The sequence below is a fragment of the Xyrauchen texanus genome, chromosome 26 (genome assembly GCF_025860055.1).
Source record: "Xyrauchen texanus isolate HMW12.3.18 chromosome 26, RBS_HiC_50CHRs, whole genome shotgun sequence".
In the NCBI taxonomy this organism is placed as follows: Eukaryota; Metazoa; Chordata; class Actinopteri; order Cypriniformes; family Catostomidae; genus Xyrauchen; species Xyrauchen texanus.
Window position 1 is genome coordinate 3,980,403 of NC_068301.1, and position 20,251 is coordinate 4,000,653.

Genomic DNA, 20,251 nt, shown 5'->3' on the forward strand with positions numbered 1-20,251 from the left:
ATACTCGCTGTTTAAAAGTATAGCCACAAGATGTAAACGTGTGTGTGTACATGATATTTCCATGATAAAATCACTGTAACAGTCTAAGGTAGGGCAAGGAGGCGGCGGGATGAACAGTCAATGTAACGTTTAATCAGAAACTTAACATAAAACAAACAAACACAACGTGGCCGTGTGTGTCTCTCTCTCTCTCTCTCAAATGTATCTTTATCTCACTCTCCCTCTGATTGGCCGATTCAGCACCGGCCATGCACAATCACGGCCCGGCCACGCCCCCCTCCTCGTCACTTCCTTACTAACCTTTTCTATGTAAAGTCAAAGCCAATTACACAACTTCGCTTCCATTATGTTGCAACACCACAAACCGTAAAATAGCTGTAAAAATGATGATTTAACATTACAGCTCAGAGTCAAAATGAACACTTATTCACTTTTAACAATCCAATCAATTCCCAATGGATAAGATCAAGCTCTACATTTAAATTTTTGTTGAATATCCTGTTTCACTCATTAATACGTCACATTATGGAAGCATGGGGGTTTGAGTTTTGAATTTATGTTGTTTATTCTCGGTCTCAACGTGGCACTACTGCCCTATAAAGTACGATTTTAGCATGATTGCTTCCTCCATGATGGCAAATATTACTGTCAGCTCCATTTTATTTATGGTCACTGTCCAAAGCGGCCACAGGAAAGTGTTGGTGTCCCCTGCACAAAATACACAAACACACGCGTCCGCATTGTGAGTCGTGCTGGCCAGTCACAGCGGGTTTGTGCAAGACACCACAGCTGTGCGTAGCAGACGGGCCTCTGACCACCACAGAGTGATTATGGGTTTTGGAGTTATTTCACTCCACCCTCCATGCCCGGCCCGTTTCCCCTCGCTGTTTTCCCTGCGTTTATGAAGCATGCAGGTATAAAAGTTAAACAGAGATTTTACGGCATCCTCAGACGGTAACTGTTCACCGCGTGATATCAGGAGGCGGGTTTCAGACCGAACGCATCTAGCAGTGCATGTCTGACAGCCTGCGGTTATACCAGGGGTGTAGATTGGGGTATGGGGGGGAGGTTACTAATGCCTGTGCACTTTGACATTACTAATGCCTTTGCAATTCATTATAAATATGGGCATAACAGAAAGTGTTACCAAAATGTTTTTGTTACTTTTTGTACAATATATGCAGCTTTCGAGACCTCATATTAATTTAGACACTACATGGTATATTTGTACATTTAAATTAAACCAAAATTGACCTTACATACTTAATGCACGCTCCTGGTCTTATCGTGCACACTAATTAAAAAAATGTGTCTTTGTAATCCTTTATTAAATTGTAATATCTTGCTCCGCCTCTGAAACATCTTTCCTTTTCGGCAAATTCCTCTTACTCTTTAAATTTCCTCAATCCAGTCCAGTACGGAAAAGCGAAACTTTCTCTTAAATTGGGAAATTTGGTAAATTGCACATAAAAATAGCCTGATCTAATGAAAATAATGCAACTTTGGAGACATGTTTGCAACATTATATTAAGCATCAGTTCCGCTTGTGAACTGTCCACTGAGTGGCGCTAAAAGAGAGTTGAATTTTCGCCCAAAAACGGTTTAAATTTTGAGTTTTAAATCGACAAAACAGACCGACCGACCTACCCTAAACCTTCAACCTAAACCTAACCGACAGTGTCTTTTTTTGCTGGAGCAACGTCGTCATTTTGTGGAGCTTTTATGACATTTTCAGTTCATGTATCGACTTTGTGTGCGCTTCAGGACTCGTACAATATAACGTGTAAATATGAACGTACAAATAAAATTGTCAATTGTCTGTTTAACTGTTCAGAAGCTTAAATCACAAGTCTTCTCACTTATATAAGTAATAGCACACCATGAACAATATTAACAGTGATGCTTCCCAAGCAAACACCACGATATATACAAATAAAACAAAACTGGCCAGAAAATCGCTTCTTTTATAACAAATTATTCCACGTTTTTTGTTTTCTTCAATATTTCAATAAAAACATCCAATTTGCTTGCATCTACATTTCCAAAAGCAGCAACACAAATTAGGCAACAAAGCCCTGGGACAAAAGAGTCACACCGAAGCCTAAACCCACTGATATGGAAGAAATGATCTCTATTAAACACACACCCGCCAAACAAAGTGAAGGAAAGAAGGGTGCAGCAGCCCATGCTCTGGACGAGAAGCGGTGCAATGCATGGAGGGTTTGTCAACTGCTTTTTTTTAACTGTGGGAAAGGCCACTTTATTACTAGTTTAATATATTTTATAGCTAGACAAAAGAGCAACCCCCGACTGTAGTGGTTTTGCATTTGGGCTTTATGGAGTTCTTTATGTTTGACTTAACAGATATTGCCACTAAAGTGCAACCGACCCAGTTATTTTTATCATTCCATCCATATTTTTTCCCCATTCCCCCTTTATATTTCCCCCTGATTTGCTCTTTTCTCTCAAGCGCTCCTTTTTTTTGAGAACCACAACAGGGTTCCCACACTTTCTGAATTTCCATGAACTTTCCAGTCATTTGTGATAACCCCATACAGACTTTAAGAAATCATTTACACCGATGAGTGAACCGAACCGATTGCAAGAATGATTCCTCACGAAACCAGTTTAGAAAACGTCCAGAACCTCGTTTCCCAAAAGTATCGTAAGCCCGAGTAGATCGTTGAATCCAACTTGCGATTCATCTTCGTTTTGCAGCTCGTATCCCAAAAGCATCGTAACTCTAGTTCTTGAAAATTGAGATTAAACTTTATAGTCATTGTGCAGAGTACAGGTACAGAGCCAATGAAATGAAGTTGTTTTCGCATATCCCAACTATGCTGTGGTCAGAGCGCAGGGTCAGCCATGAAACAGCGCCCCTGGAGGAGATAGGGTAAAGGGCCTTGCTCAAGGGTCCAACAGTGGTATCCTGGCGGTGCTCTGACCTGAACCCCAGACCTTTCGGTCAGTAACCCTTAAAGCCATAACCGCTGAGCCACCACTGGCCCATAGATTAAGTCACCACTGCCCTTAGATTAAGCCACCACTGGCCCGTAGATTAAGCCACCACTGGCCCATAGATTAAGCCACCACTGGCCCGTAGATTAAGCCACCACTGGCCCTTAGATTAAGCCACCACTGGCCCGTAGATTAAGCCACCACTGGCCCGTAGATTAAGCCACCACTGCCCTTAGATTAAGCCACCACTGCCCGTAGATTAAGCCACCACTGCCCTTAGATTAAGCCACCACTGGCCCGTAGATTAAGCCACCACTGCCCTGTAGATTAAGCCACCACTGGCCCGTAGATTAAGTCACCACTGCCCTTAGATTAAGCCACCACTGCCCTTAGATTAAGCCACCACTGGCCCGTAGATTAAGCCACCACTGCCCTGTAGATTAAGCCACCACTGCCCGTAGATTAAGCCACCACTGGCCCGTAGATTAAGCCACCACTGGCCCTTAGATTAAGCCACCACTGCCCTGTAGATTAAGCCACCACTGGCCCGTAGATTAAGCCACCACTGGCCCGTAGATTAAGCCACCACTGGCCCTTAGATTAAGCCACCACTGGCCCTTAGATTAAGCCACCACTGGCCCGTAGATTAAGCCACCACTGCCCTGTAGATTAACGTGGGCTCGAGTAATCGTGCACCGCTAAGAGCATCGTAAGGACACCTGCAGGACAATCTTGAAATTACACTTTATACCATTTAAATACCAATAGCTATACTTTATGCTGAGACTTTAACTCTTTCCCCGCCAGCGTTTTAAAAAAAAAGTTGCCAGCCACCGCCAGGGTTTTTGACGATTTTCGCTAAATTTTAATGGCCCGCAGAATATTTTCTTCCATGAATATATGAAGATGCTATATATCAAAATAAAGATCTGGGCCTCTGCTTTTAGCCAAAAAAAAACGATTTTATTTTATCTTCATTTGTTCTTTTTTATTGCGACTTGAACAGAGGTCGGTTTTGTCAAAAACAACATTTCAGACAAAAAGCTGATAAAAGGCATGTTTATGTCTGATATTTTGAGCTTCTCAATACTCCACTTCTTCATGTTTGAGACGATCGCAGTCTGTTTCTTTGATCAAAGAGTTAGCGTACTCTTTCAAAACATGCTAGGGGTCTTCCTTACCGTATAACACCTAAAACACGGACACCCGGAAAATTCCGTGTTTGGCGGGGAAAGAGTTAATATCAGGATATATGCATTTATATTATTATTATTATTATTATTATAATGAAATACATAAAATAAATGGTCTGAATGGATGAATAGATGAATTGGTAAGCAAATAAAGTTGTGGGCTAGTTGGAAAGCTGGCAACAACAAGATTGTGGCACGACTGATGCAGACAACTGTATAAATCAATATTAGAAAGAGAAGAAAAGGTCAATAACTTGCTACCGTGCATGAAAAGTCACCCGTATATATTTGCTCATCATCCTACATTTATTTGGCAGATGCTTTTATCCTCGTCTCCTCTTTCTCTCTGACATACAAAGGCTCTCTGGCCAGCACTACAAGTTGTGTAGCATCACACATGTAACATTGCTGGTCACCGTTATCACTTTTAGGAGTAAAGTGCAGACCTCCGCTTTGTTGGTGAATGTACATAAAGCACTTGATAACACAGATTAATATTCAATGAATGCTTTTAATTAGCAGGATCAACACAAATGGCCTCCACTGTCTTCACTAATCCTGGAAGCGTTTATATCGAGAGGAATGGTGAAAATGAAATATTATAAATGCACACCTGATTATGGAAGCAGATTGTGTAAAAATCTTTATGCACAAAATTGTAATGTGAATATGCATTTAGTTAGGTCAAATATTTAAGACAATTAAAAAAAAATGTAAAATGTAACAAAAAGTAAAGATATTGCACAAATATATTGACGAGCAGCACTATACGGTCACATTTCAGCACTGACACACGGAGAGCGACTCTCTTGTTAAGTACATTTTTGGGAAACCCACGTCAAAAAAATAACGAAAGTTCGTAAAATTCATCGTAGAAAAACGCTCTTAACTCTTTCCCCGCCAAACACGGAATTTTCAGTGTTTCCGTGTTTTAGGTGTTATACGGTAAGGAAGACCCCTGCGCATGTTTTGAAAGAGTACGCAACTCTTTGATCAAAGAAACAGACTGCGATCGTCTCAAACATGAAGAAGTGGAGTATTGAGAAGCTCAAAATATCAGACATAAACATGCCTTTTAATCAGCTTTTTGTCTGAAATGTTGTTTTTTGACAAAACCGACCTCTGTTCAAGTCGCAATAAAAAAAGAACACATGAAGATAAAATAAAATCGTTTTTTTTGCCTAAAAGCAGAGGCTCAGATCTTTATTTTGATAAAGGTGGCTGGCAACTTTTTTTTTAAAACGCTGGCGGGGAAAGAGTTAAATGCTAAGATCGATCGATATTGGGAAAAACAGCCCAGGGCATTTTTTAGCCCCAAATCAATACAAAAAATCTTCAATTATCCTTTGCACAAAAAAAAAAGTGCCTACATTTAGAACAATTAAGTTTTTTGCATTGTGACAATATTTTCACAACACTTTAAGCACGTACTTCGCCTATTCTCATTACCGTAACACATCAGTGTGTTTTACTTTTAATATTCTCATTGTTTTCAATGATGATTCTCATCAGGGCTGGACTGGTAATCTGGCATACCGGGCATTTTCCCGGTGGGCCGACACACTTTGCGGGGCGATCAGGGGCGGACTAGCCATCGGGAGAACCGAGTGGGCCGGGACGATTTCTCTTCCCATTCCAGCCCTGATTCTCATTATCATAACACGTGACAATGCCGTTGTATGTTTTTAAAAATAAAAATGAACAAATTAAAAAGACAGTAACATCAATGAAGCACTATTATGCTGTGCAAATATTTTTAGGAAACGGGCATGAAAATAATCTCACAATGTAAAATGGCCCTAAAAATAGGCTTCGTTTTCTACATGCAAAATATCATTTAATTGTTTCTTTTGATTTTGGAACAAAGTAGGACCAGGTCATTTTCTTGACAGGTTTCGGGAGACTCCCCAACCCTCAGTCACCATTCACTTTGGAAAGTGCATGGAAAACAAAGCCCGTCATTCTATTTAACATCTCACTTTGTGTTTCATATGGCTTTGGAATGACATGAGGGTGAGTAAATAATAACATGACCATGGGAACCCCCCGCCAAGAACAAAGCATTATGGGGAAACCACCATCATCCTGTTTCAGAAAGCCATTTGACATTTATTCACTTGGCAGACACTTTAATGCAAACCGACTACAAAAGCACATTCAAGCTATACATTTATCTGCCTTGGTGTTCCCTGGGAATCTAACCCATGACTTTGGCGTCCCTAGGGTCAAACTCTACCAGTACCAGAGTGGTTTTGTTACCTGAATCACCTCATTCAAATTAGACTAACAAATGCAACCACATTTTCATACTGTCCGAATATCATTTGGTTTGTGGATTTGGCAGCACCACTCCCATCGGTAACATTGAGTGAAATTGACTGTGTGCATTTTTAAAAGATTCTTCCTACTCTTTTCATTCTAGTAATTTATATCCCCTTAAGTTAATATCAATCAGATGTTCAGGCCCTACTGAGGGAATACGCAACAGTGTAATAGCGTGCATTTATGTTTCTAAAGGAACTCCAATCCTAAAATACGGATAATGATGAACAGACCCAGATTTATACTCGGGAGAGGGTTTTTGTCCATTACGAATGAAATCTTTTCATACCAACACATACTGTACTTGTAGTAATGTGTTTTAAAAAGCAGTCTTGCAATTTGAACTGGAGTGGTGGTGGCGTAGTGGGCTAAAGCGCTGAACTGGTAATCAGAAGGTTGCTGGTTTGATCCCCACAGTCACCACCATCGTGCCCTTGAGCAAGGCACTTAACTCCAGGTTGCTCCGGGGGGATTGTCCCAGTAATAAGTGCACTGTAAGTCGCTTTGGGTAGAAGCGTCTGCCAAATGCATTAAAAAAAATTATTTAAAATAAATCTGATTCACATTTTCTTCTATACTGGTGAAAATCGAGATTTAGAAAGTTACAATGTTTGTCCCATACGACAAAATTTTTTTCTTGCAAAAATATATTTGAAACGCATTGTAATCAGCATGAATTAAATTTATTTTTCCATCTTATTACAAATATCTTTTTGAACAGTGGCGGAGCTAGGGGGTGGCCACCATGGACTGAAGCCTAGCCACCCCATTGGCCCACTCGCTATTGCGGTTTTAGTCATTTTTCGCCATAATTTTGTTCTTTAGAGGTGAAATAATCTCTATACAAATGTACAAACTTAACATGTGCGCACACCAAGGTCGCCAAACCTCTCCGTCCTGGGTGTCACTGTATCCACTCAACACCCGTCGCCCCCGTCTCGCCCCCACATTCAGACAATATAAAAATCCTGCCCAAAAATTTCTGTGACTGAAAATTTCACAGACTGGTCGCTTGCCCCTGCCTGGCCACCCTTTTGAGAAACTCCTGGCTCCGCCCCCTAGTTTTTAACCTTAAGTTTCAGAATAGGCTATATTACAAAAGTATTTAGGGGCAAGAAAATTAGCAACACTGGGGTCATGGGTTCAATTCCCAGGGAACATACATGGTAAAATGGATAATTTAATGCACTGAAAGTCATCTTAGCATCTGTCAAATGAGTTAATTCAATCTGTAAATGCAGTATACAGTTTTTTTTTTTAAGTATATTTGGACAATATTTACATATATTTTAAAATGATACAAAAATGGCCAATGAATAAAAAAAAGACATTCATAAAAATTTATTTTAAGTATAAATTACACAAATGATCCTCGCTGTATGAGCCAAGGCTACAAAATAAACAGCTCAAAGTATACTTTTCAGCCATTTATTTCTAGATTTTAAAAATGATATTCATGTATTTTTTTGCCATATGGGTCCCGGTTTCAAAATAAATTATATTCCATATGAAGACAACAACAAATGAAATCACTTCGCAGAATGACACAATAAAGCAGCGCTGCCAAACCCATAAAAACGAAAGAATGGCGTCCGTCTCGAAAGAAAGAAAGAGATGCATCTTGGCCAACTCATGATAGATTTATCTGCATTGGTGGGTGCCAGTGAATATGACATGTGCTCGTCCTGGCTCGTCCAAACCCTCAGGCCTCCCACCTCTCATCTCTATAAGGGTCACGAGTCCCACCCCACCCCCCTCCCCGGCAACAGCTATGACATCATGGTGGTTGAGTGACGGCCTACTGCTGAGTAAGAGAGCTCAAACAGACTTTACCTCAATAATCTGTCCAATATCAGCTCGGATAATGACCAGGACTCTCAATCATTATGACGTCTGAAATGTAAACGCACAATAGTTTCCTAAATGTTCAACAATGCACGAAAACTATATTTAAAACCTGCTTTCTTAAATCACAAATTATCTTAAAGTTGGTCTATCACGTCATGCATTCATGTATTTTTGATGAACATATTTCTTGTTTTTATCCTTTTCCACCCAATGTGGAACGCCCAATTCCCACTACTTAGTAGGTCCTCGTGGTGGCGCAGTTACTCGCCTCAATCCGGTGGTGGAGGACAAGTCTCAGTTCTGAGACCGTCAATCCGCGACTCTTATCACGTGACTCGTTGTGCATGACACCGCGGGGACTCGCAGCTACTCTCCACGATCCACACACAACTCACCACACGCCCCTTTGAGAGCGAGCACCACTAAATCACCACCACAAGGAGGTTACCCCATGTGAGTTAGAATAATTGCAGTAACTATTATATTTAGGCAGACTGTCATACTGATGTCTCCCTATTTAAGATTGAACTATGAAAAATGCATGACAGCAATTGTTTGTTAGCATCTTGCTCATCCCACTTTTATAATCAAAACTCAGGCATTTCTGCTTATCTTTACGTTTCGCAAAGTCGGAACTATTTCTGACTTACATGAAAAGCCGATTCTCAATTCTCCAATTTTCGCTGCTTTTTCTCGCCTGCGGGTCCGGAGGAGTCTTTCTCTGATATTATTATTAAAAGAGATTCATTTCTTTGCACACATAACGCATTGTGGCCGTTGCACGCACTTTCTGACACTTGCAAAACCGGTCCGTACAAAACCGACACCAACAAATGAATAGAGGAAATTTGTCATCTTTCTGTTAGCCGCTGCATACCGCGGAGAGAGAGCGCGTGCCTAATAAACGATTTAAGAGTGAAGGTGGAAGACAGTCCCGGCCAGCGCAATAGCGTGGAAGATTGGACAGAAGAGAGCACATTTTCTCTTTAGTTAATCACAATATGATTACACATTTATTAAATACATCGCGACCCAACATGTATGGCTGTGCGCCCCGTAGTTTAAGATACGCTGCTTTAGACCTTCATGACAGTATGAAGTTTTGAATATCAGATATTTGGGCATTTTATGAAAAAGGCACATTTTGTTCAGGTCAAGTGAATATTTGTGACTTGTAATATTATGTACCTTAAAATATATTATGTTGAGTACAGTACACTTAGTATTTTAATACCCATTACTTGATGGTTACAACCATTTGACATTTTTAAAGTAGTTAATTCATTACATTAATTGTGGAAAATTAAAAATAAATAGTGTACACTTCACTTAGTATTTTAACCTGTTGATACACACCCCCTTTTACCTGAACTGAAATGCTTGTATTTACGGGACCGTTTGGAGTACGGACACAGGTGAAGTATCTTTTGAAAGAAGACACTTTGGGCTTTATTCCCAAGTTTCAGAATTAATATATGTTGTTATTTATATTTATATGTAAGTTAGAGAAGCTGAAGTTTATAGTAATGGACATATTTTGTGCTGAACCTGTTTTTATAATCTAAAAAAACTATAATAAAAGTGCCAAGACAACCCAGAAATACAATGTTCTCAAAGTCACGAGTCTGAAGAAGTTTCGTTTCTAATCTGAAGATGATCGAATAATAAATGAGGTTCCTGCAGCTTTAAACTCTGTAAACTCACCGGAAGTGTTCAGAGTAAAATTAAGGCTCCGCCTCTCAAGACGACACTAAATCTGACGGCACTGCTCGACTATTATGAATAAAACTACGCCGCATTTTTAAAAATAGACTTTGGAGACGGGCTGGTTTTGTTTATGAGAAACTAATATATCAGATCATATACAGATTTACAACATGAATGCTGCTCATATTGCAGTTTGTTGAAGAACGATGATGAAGGCGAGATCTCTTGTAAACATGGAGAATATATCAATATTTCTCAGATTTATCACTTTTATGGACATAAAGTGCTCTTGGATGTTTGTCAATGAACGCTTGTCATGGACGATTGACCCAAGTGTGTTGAACTGGATTCATCTGGCGTTCGTGTTTTCATAATAAAAGTCCCGTTTTGATGTTGCATGTTTTCATTTGTACTCCTGCACATATAACTCAATCGCTGTTTCTGGAGCATTACTATCGTGAAACAGAGATCGGATATCAATGTTGAACCCTTAGACCTTTGAAAAGATGTATAATGTGTTAACATTAATTTCATTTATAGACAGTAAATTATATATTAAATGTAAGCAGAGTGACGTCACTACCGCGTGAGGGGAAATGCGTATCAACAGGTTAATACACGTTACTTGACGGTTACACCACATGACATTTTTAAAGTAATTAATTCATGACATTATTTGTAGAAAATGCCATAAATGTTTTTCAAAAATTATTTATTGTGTGTAAACTTAGTATTTTAATATCTGTTACTTGATGGTTACACCACTTGACATTGAAAATGCTGTAACATGTTTTTCAAAACTGTATGATATCAACATCAAACAAAGATTTCATTTCTACGACCTTGACGTGTTTGAAACTAGATCATTAAAAGATTTCAAATTTTTATCACCCCAGACAACTTCATTCGTCAATGACCTGTATACACATTTTTGTCCAGTCATGTGAGAATGCCCCTCCCCCCCCAATACCACCCACCAATGCCTTACAACATCATGGTTCATGGCTTTGATGCACACTAAAGCAAGACAAGCATTTAGATATGTCCCGGTACGGTGAGGCATCGCGTTCGAATCATGCACTTGTTGGGTCGCTGCACTGAAAAAGTTTGTGCAAATGTTTTTCACTTCCCATTCACATCAGTTTCTACCTTTATACGTCCCTATTTGATGGTCATTTTTAACAAAGGATCCGAATATACAACAAAAAGGGCAAACATGGAACTGACCGGATACGAGCCACTGTCCACTCGGAGAAACACTGATGCTTCGAACCAAACTGGTGTGTCCACGATAAACCTGTCAGGACAGAATAAACATAACCAAAGTCAACACACCATCTCGACAGCTCATCCGAGAAGAAATCTGAACCACAGGAGATCATTTAAGGACATGCTAACTCGTTACCCAGCAGGAGACTCTATTATTTCACATTAATCTGTTTCCACTAAACAGCTTTATTCATTTCTTTTTCTGTCATTCCCTTTTCCATTTTAAAAGACTTCACAACAATTTCAGTTTCAAGACTGTAGTTTTACAGACACAGCTGTCTCCAAACGTAGTTTCAAAAACAATCATTTGACTCTTCTGATCTGTGTCACCCACGCGGTACAGTAAGTAATACGGTTTCCCGTCTCAATAAAATCAGAGCTCGCTACACTCACTGCCATTATAGAGACTATTCTAGAACTATCAGAGTCTCTGATCTTCAATCAGCTCCTCTAGCTGTAATGACCCTAATTATCAACATCAAGGCTATAAAAACTGATCCTAGACCAGTTCTCTTGCACAAAGCTGCATACCAGAGACTGTGTGGTTGGGAATGGCTGCAGGTCTTTTGGTTTGGGCAGTTTGGGAATCAGGTCTTCGGGACTGACATTCACCTAAGAGATGGACAAAGACAGAAAGAAGACAATGAAACAAACATAAATATGAAGATACCCTAAATACAGAGCAACAAATAAATGTATTTTGCATGCAAACGTACATATGTCTATATATACATACATACACAAAGCACGTTTAAATGCTGACATTTGACACTATATATACTTATTTTCCTGTCAAAATGCATTTATTTCCATCTTAGGAAAGAAAACAAAACAATATGTAACAATATAATCCATTATTAATATTTTCCACACAAAGCCTTCCACAGTATAAAGATAAAAATGCTCTAAAATATTAATCTCAATTTAAACTTTTCCGAAGTCTCTATATTCTCTATATATCTCATAACTTTACATTTAAAATATTCATCTATTAACATGATTTATGCATTTGCAACTGCTGTGTAAAAGCATTTATTAATGCTCTGTGAGATTACTTCAGATGCAGCTTCTGTGCCAACCTCTGCTGTGTAAAGATGTCTTTAGTCCCCATAGGTTTAGTGTTTATTGCAATGGGCATTTAAGCTCTTAAACTCTCATCCTCCACAATATGATCTACCCTTTAGACTGACTATCAACTTTGTTACAGCAATCGTGAAGCTGCGTTCATGATTCGGATCAGGGTTGTGACGCCAGCGTCAAGCGTCGCTTTGAACTCCACAGGAAAACTCAATGTGCTTTTGTGGTGATTTCTATCACAAGTCCCATCTGGAATTGTTTAGGTCCTTTCTCCGTCATTTTATCACTGACAGGGAAGCGCTGTTGTAGTGTGTCAGTCACTGTAATGACTCCGGGCGGACACATTACAAAGGTTTCACCTCCCAACAAGCTGGTTTATGCTGTATACTCACTCACTCACTCACACTCTCACTCCTCGCTCGCACGCACACGCGCACGCACACACACACACACGCACACGCACACGCACACACACACACACACACACACACACACACACACATCCCCCATTTAGCCTTTACAGGTTTGTTGTTAGCGAGCACCTATGAAGGCCGGAACGGTACATGCTATACTTAACAAGGCCCGACCGCCTTTGTTTCCCCAGTGGCGATGTCTTACACACCGCACCAGGTACTCATTTTAGACTGAGTCGACCTAGGGGAGGCCCGGGACCGGTTCAGATAATCGTCACTGGTATTGGCAATGAGCGGGAATTGAACTCAGGTTGCTAGGTTCATAGCATGCTAATCGCTACACTACCGCTCCACACACACACACACACACACACACACACACACACACACACACACACACACTATACTAAATATATACAGTGGCAAGAAAATTATATATTCATCTGTCCACAGTTAGATAAATTGTCTGCAAATGGAGAAGATTTAGTTCTATAGCTACTCCCACTAGAAGTGGTCGTCCAGCCAAGATGACTCAATGCTCAATAAGTTAAAGAAAGTACCCTTGAGTGACAGATAAAGACTTGAATGAATCATTGGCACTGGTTAACATCTCTGTCAGGAGTCTACTATATGGAAAACATTAAACAGGCTTGTTGTCCATTGCAGTACACCATGAAGGAAGCCCCTTCTTTCCAACAAAAACATTGCTGCATACCTGAAGTTTGCCAAAGACCACCTTGACACTACCAACGCTACTGGGAAAATGTTTTGTGGACTGATTATACTATACTGTGGCAGCCAAATAATTTGCTACAGTTGCACATAGTAATTTTCCTTAGCAAACTGAAGGACATGCTCACACTGTAGGACCACACACCAACGTGGAGCTTAGAGCTTATATGTAAATATCTCACCCTCATCTTCCGCTGGCGAGGGCACAGGTACAGGTCAAGACAGCGCTCGAACCGTTCGTGAATGAAGCGCGAGTACGCGGGAACGGCTCTCAGGCAGGCGAACTTCTGCGGCAGGAAACTCAACTTCCTGTCCTCTGGATCCTGTTGCTCCCATGCCAGCCTCTGAACAAAACATTCACACGACAAAAAAACATGTAAGAAAAAAGCAAACGTTCTGTCAATTCTGACAAAGGCCCAACTAAAGAACAGGTGCAGTCAAAATTGGGGTCAAAATTTGGTTATAGGACCAGATTAACTTGCAGAGGATGCACGTGCTCCGACGAAGTTAAATATAGCATGTAAAACATAGGCAAATTACTTTGAGGCAAATTTTAAAGGCCTAATGGATCTGTTGCTGGAGGTAAGGGCACAGGTGTGAAATGACTGTTCTGGGAAATCAGCCAATGTTTTGACACAGCAAATTTTAAAGTCTTGGGCACATTAGATGTTCACGTATGTTAGTCTGGAGCTCACTTTAGATTTAGTTCTGTATACACGATTGCTTCTCGCATGTTGTAACTAAACACAAATGCGCAAGTTTAAACATGCATAAGGAAGAAAGACATTTGAGAGTTTTTACAAAGAGGAAGATTTTCAGTGAATAACTACTGAAGTCACCGTATGACTTCAGAAGACTTGGAATATAGTGCATAAAACGTACAGACCATTTATGATGTTTGTCTTGACATATGTCATTAGTATGAACACATTCGTTGGAAAAGAGCTGCATAAAATGTATCCGTTTTAGCATGTGGGTTTGGAACAACATGAGGGTTAGTAAACAATGACAATCGTATTTTTTTGTGGGAACTTTTTCTGTACAACGCACCTCTTCCTCTGACAGCAGGTACTCTGGAGGGGGGTTGTATGACTCTTCGTGTCCAGGAAGTCTCATTTTAGGTGCGGGGACGTGCATTTTGTGGCGTCCCAGGATGCTGTTTGGATCCTCCTTGGCCCAGAGATCGTAATATATCGGGGTGGTCTCCTTGGGCCTGCGTGGTTTGATCCAACCCATTTTAATAGCATGGACTAACTTCCCGACCTAATATAGAGAGGCAGTATTAATTGACTGAGACGTTCAAACATTTTCAACAGTGAATGTCAAATCTATGCATCAAACGGGAAGTCATTTTTGCCATTTTTTGGAATGTCGTGAACATCTTCAACGATTCTGTGGTGAATATGATATGAAATGACAGAACCATTTTTTGGGATGGATAAATAAATAACAGACTTGTTTGTCTTGCGGAGGAAAATTTCCTAGCTAGCATTTTATCTATAGGTGTTTCCTCAAATTTGGGCAATTTCATGTTAACTATGATTTACATAATTGTTTTTAAAATGGTATAGATACAAATTTGAAACATGTTAGTTTGATAAAAATCAACGCCTGAGACATAAAAGTGCCCATAGTTGAAGAAACACCAATATGTGTTTCTAAAGCCGTTTACTGTAGGAAACAGAATCAAAGTCGGAATTGTTCTGAGGGACAGAAACAGGGATGCAAGTCTCTTATTTTTACTAAAAAGTTTGTGGTGTGATTTCTTGCAGCTTCCAATTTCAGAACCCCATTACGGCAGAGTTTCAAACCTCTTTCCACTTTAAAATCTATGTGGGAATCATTATTTGAAATGCAGCACAGCTGTGAGCAGTTAAGAGACAAAACATGACTATTCTCAAGCAGTTTCCTCAATCACAGAAAATATACACTTTCGCCATAAATGTTAAATGCAACACAAAGTGTGAAGTTGAGAATAAAAGTGGGAACTTGCCTTTTCTTTCTCGATGAGTGACGGAATAAAGCTTCGTTTGTCCTGAGGCCTGTTAGTGACCGGGTGAATCATCACTTCATTGGAGAAAAAGTCATACGCAGGCTAGAGAGAAATGAGACAAGAATATGAGGCAAAATAACATAGATTTGTACACGTACTTTTATCAATGACATCATCTCGATTTAAAAGTGCACCAAGTAATTTGTGTGATTTCTTTGTGGTAGGTCAGCTGATTAATTTATACATAAATAAACGTACATACTGAAATTTTGCATTCTATAGCCAGCAGGGTTGGAAAACAAACCTAGAAACCTTGTGACTTTCGGTTCTGTTAACGGTTCTCGTCAACATGTGACCTCTCACATGTGGCACAGACCACTATTGAATCAGCAGCGTGAAATTTAGCGTGATCAGTGTTAGTCTGATTCATGAGCCAGTACTTTTGAATCTACAGCTCGAAACATACAGCACTCCCCATGTAGTCCGATTCCCAAACAAATGACTCCTATGAGCCGATTATTTTGAAATCTACAACGTGATCAGTGTAGTCCGATTCCCAAACAAATGACTCATATGAGCGGATTCTTTTGTTATCTACAACGTGATCAGTGTAGTCCGATTCCCAAACAAATGACTCATATGAGCAGATTCTTTTGTTATCTACAACGTGTTCAGTGTAGTCCGATTCCCAAACAAATGACTCATATGAGCAGATTCTTTTGTTATCTACAACGTGATCAGTGTAGTCTGATTCCCAAACAAATGACTCATATGAGCAGATTCTTTTGTTATCTACAACGTGATCAGTGTAGTCCGATTCCCAAACAAATGACTCATATGAGCAGATTCTTTTGTTATCTACAACGTGATCAGTGTAGTCCGATTCCCAAACAAATGACTCATATGAGCAGATTCTTTTGTTATCTACAATGTGATCAGTGTAGTCCGACTCCCGAACAAATTACTCTGAGATAGTTCTTTTGAATCTACAGCGCAATGTGCAACTAGTTCAATTCCTGACCAAATGACTCTTTTATGAGCCGGTTCTTTTGAATCTACAGCGCAAAACATTCAGTGTAGTCCGATTCCCAAATGAATTACTCTTATAAGCCACTAATGTTGAATCTACAGCAAAAAGCGCAACTTAAATAAAAATGGGTTTGCTAATGAGTAGATTAACTTCTCAGTCATTGTGTGAAGTTGTTTTGTTCTGCACAAAAATAAAAAGTGGGACTTTTGGTAACGTATAAATTAGCACATCTGGGCTATCAATACTTCCAGATGCAACACACACACCCACACACACACACACACACACACACACACACACAAACCAAGACCCAGTCAGATGACAGGTGGCTTTTGTTGCTTACAGACTTTAAAGTCTGTCTGAGGTTGAATAGTTGATCACACACTGACCCAAATATGGGGTGACTCACTTGCTGTTTGCCAGAAAAGACGGTAACACATTCTCATAAACAAATGGCCCGTATGCACTAACAGGCATGAGACCATTCAGACGAATTAGCTCCCATGTATGTTTAATTGTGCGCATGTTAATGTTTCGATACATCATTTGTCGGCAGTGGGCGCAGACTGGGGTTGGGCTTTGTGTGGCTTCGTAAACGGGGAGTAATTTGCAGAGGTTCATTTTTTCCCAACGTGTGTTGGTGTTATTATCCAGAAGCCCGTTTTAGAGGCTTTCACAGACCAGACGGCAGATGTTGAGGTGACACTTTGTTTGACTGTCAGATTTGTGTTGAATCAAAACACCAACAGAGCCGAACAACAGCGAAGAATACCTCGTATTCGTTGAAGTTGACGTCACCGAACTTGCCCTCCTGCAGGCGGTGCACAAGGTCGACCTGCTCGTCGGACAAGCGGATATCGGTGCCAGTTGTCTTGTCTTGGACAGTACGCCTAGATATGAAAAATAAATAAATTATATATATATATATACACACATATATAAAGAGCATTTTTAATTCTGCATGTGGCTTTTTTCCCCCTTCAAAAATAAAAATGGTTATTTTGCATTTTTAAATCAATTTGTTTTTATCCAAAAAACTAAATAAAAAAGCTCATTTCTCATCGTCTCATCAGAAGCCTTGAAATATGATGCACAATGCATAAGTACTACTTTAATGATAGCTCTAGTTCATATTTTAAGTATTAGAGTGAGTCCCTTTCACCTGCCATTGTTTTAAAAGGGCCGGAATAATCATTTAAATTTCTCCTTTTTGGTTTCACATCATGGGAAAAAGTACAATTAGTGTGACTTCACACAACCAGCAACCGTGCATCCAAGTTCTTCTGTTTTTATAATGTAATGATGTACGTTAATGTTAATGTTAATGTAGAGGTTCATTCGGGTGTTGAAAATCCTAATAATTGATCAATCATGATGTCTGAATGAGTTCAGAAACGTCCAGTTCATTCTTACCAGTAATCAGGATTCTCCATCTTGTCCAGAAACTCATCCAGCTCATCTTTGTTCCTGATTGGCTTAAAGATCTTCTTTCCATCCAGGTCGTATCCGATGTGGGGATAATCTTTGTACCACTCCATGGGAATGTTGCCCACTGTGTTACGGATGTCCTGTGAGCACACAGAGAGAAAGACCATGAGTTTGGAACCGCCTCATCACTGCAAAACAACATTTGACTATAAACCCTGCAGAATAAGACTCGTTAGTGCTAATGTCCCAATCAAAACAATAACAGCCCAATGCAGCTGTATACAGTATATTCAGTAATGCTAATATAGCTTTTATCTACTAGATTGGGGAAAGACAAAAATCTCCAAAACTCGTACTTTTTATTATGTGATGCAGTAAGTTTATTTACAGGTTTAAAATAAAAAATTGACCTCACTGGATGTCAAATAACCAATAAAATCCAAATTGATGTGCCAATTAGGGGGCGACCAGCGCTCCAAATTTACAGGCAAAAATCCTCATCCACGTGTCATTTCCTCAACGTTGATTTCAAACCAGGAAGACTAAAAAATGGTCCCAAAATGTTCTAAATGACAGTGGTGGTGTAGTGGTCTAAGCACATAACTGGTAATCTGGTAATCAGAAGGTTGCTGGTTTGAACCCCATGGCCACCACCATTGTGTCCTTGAGTAAGGCACTTAACTCCAGGTTGTTCCGGGGGGATTGTCCCTGTAATAAGGGCTCTGTAAGTCGCTTTGGATAAAAGCGTCTTCTAAATGCATAAATGCATAAATGTAAATAATGGACAACACATACAAATCATCTGGAAACATGTTTTAGTGTTTCATGACCCTTTAAAAGACACTTTTTTGGTATTGTCTGAATGCTTGTCTGTGCCACACTATGTTTTTGAATTGTCCAAATTATAAAATGTATAATTATTATTTTCTAAACTACTTTAATTTAGGGGCCTTTCGCAGTAAATATTGATATCCGATTAGTAAATTATTTCTTATGTAATTAATTCGATTCAATTTGAATCGATTGACAGCCCTAGTTTTTTCCATATTGCAGTAATGAAAAACGGAAGGCAAAATGTGCACTTAAACCTGTGTTTTTAAATCTTTCCTGTTTCAGTGGTATACTTGAAATTAAAGGCTTACAATATGAAAACACAAACAAACAAACAAAAACGTCAGGTGTTTGGTATCATTTTAAAGAAAACTTTTAAACATTTTTTTATTTGGCATTATATAACTCCATGTGTAAATAAGGTGGCTCCAAAACAACTGCTTTTGTTTTGTTCCCAATCATGTCAACTGTAACTGAGAAAAATGTTGTGTTGATACGACAAAGCAATCAAAAGTTATAACATTACAATTTATGATAGTGTCCAAAAATGTCTCCATGTGTCCAAAAGACTCTCCAACAAATAAAACATCATATTTGTACATAAGAACTAATTACACATGCAAACACAACAATGACAAAAGGTTTGCATAGCATGCAGACATGATTTTAGTCATGCAATTTCACAGAATGAGTTTCATTCTGTGCCATTTGTGTCATCATTGAGTCTGTGTCGTGTATTTGGCGCCATCTCCTGGTGGCCATATGTAACATTGTGCTTCATGTGGATTATCTAATGATCTATACATCTGATTACCATTTGTGTGGGCTCATTTGAAACATAATCGCCCCTCTAAGCAATGGTATGTGAAAGTTTATTGTTCGTGAAGATCTAAGCAAAAACGCAGCATATAAGCAACACCAAGTTAGTTGTCAAACACATACACTTAGCTATATTTTTGTCTGAGTAAAACAAATGAGACCCAAATTCTACCCAGAGAGCTTTCAAATAACTTTGCTATTTTATCAGTTTGATGTTTTTCTGATTGCAATATTATGTACAGTGCAATTTAATTATTTTTAATAAATGATCAAAACGGAGCACTTCTGATCTGTCTGCAAATTTCAAAGCGCTTGTTCAGTTTTGGTCATAATGCATGCACGATCATGCATGCATTGGAAAGTAGAGCTTCTAAGCTTTCAAATGATACCCATTTTGTGTTGGTCAAGACTGTAGTTATTAAAATTGACAATTATTTTAACTCATGAAAATAATGTCACAATGCAAAGACATTTTAATGGCACTAAAAATAGGCTTCGTTTTCTATGTGCAAAATATAATTTCTTATGTTTCTTTTGAATTTAGTAAATCTTACTATTTAATTACTTTTAAATGTACATTTCGGACAGACTAAAATTATAAAATGTCTTTTTAAAATGTCAATTAAACACT

At 39.2% G+C, this 20,251-nt stretch overlaps 1 protein-coding gene across 1 annotated transcript in view; it reads right to left on the reverse strand.

The window, feature by feature from the left end:
- The window catches only part of LOC127619570 (ribosome biogenesis protein bop1-like), a 104,727-nt gene that overhangs the window by 14,984 nt on the left and 69,492 nt on the right, over nucleotides 1-20,251 (reverse strand). The window contains exons 4-10 of the mRNA XM_052092442.1: nucleotides 17,956-18,110; nucleotides 17,315-17,432; nucleotides 15,513-15,614; nucleotides 14,570-14,782; nucleotides 13,702-13,863; nucleotides 11,829-11,909; nucleotides 11,256-11,325 (exon numbers count right to left, since the gene is read on the reverse strand). Coding sequence (XP_051948402.1) covers nucleotides 11,256-11,325; nucleotides 11,829-11,909; nucleotides 13,702-13,863; nucleotides 14,570-14,782; nucleotides 15,513-15,614; nucleotides 17,315-17,432; nucleotides 17,956-18,110 — 901 coding nt within the window. The remainder of the gene's footprint in view (nucleotides 1-11,255; nucleotides 11,326-11,828; nucleotides 11,910-13,701; nucleotides 13,864-14,569; nucleotides 14,783-15,512; nucleotides 15,615-17,314; nucleotides 17,433-17,955; nucleotides 18,111-20,251) is intronic.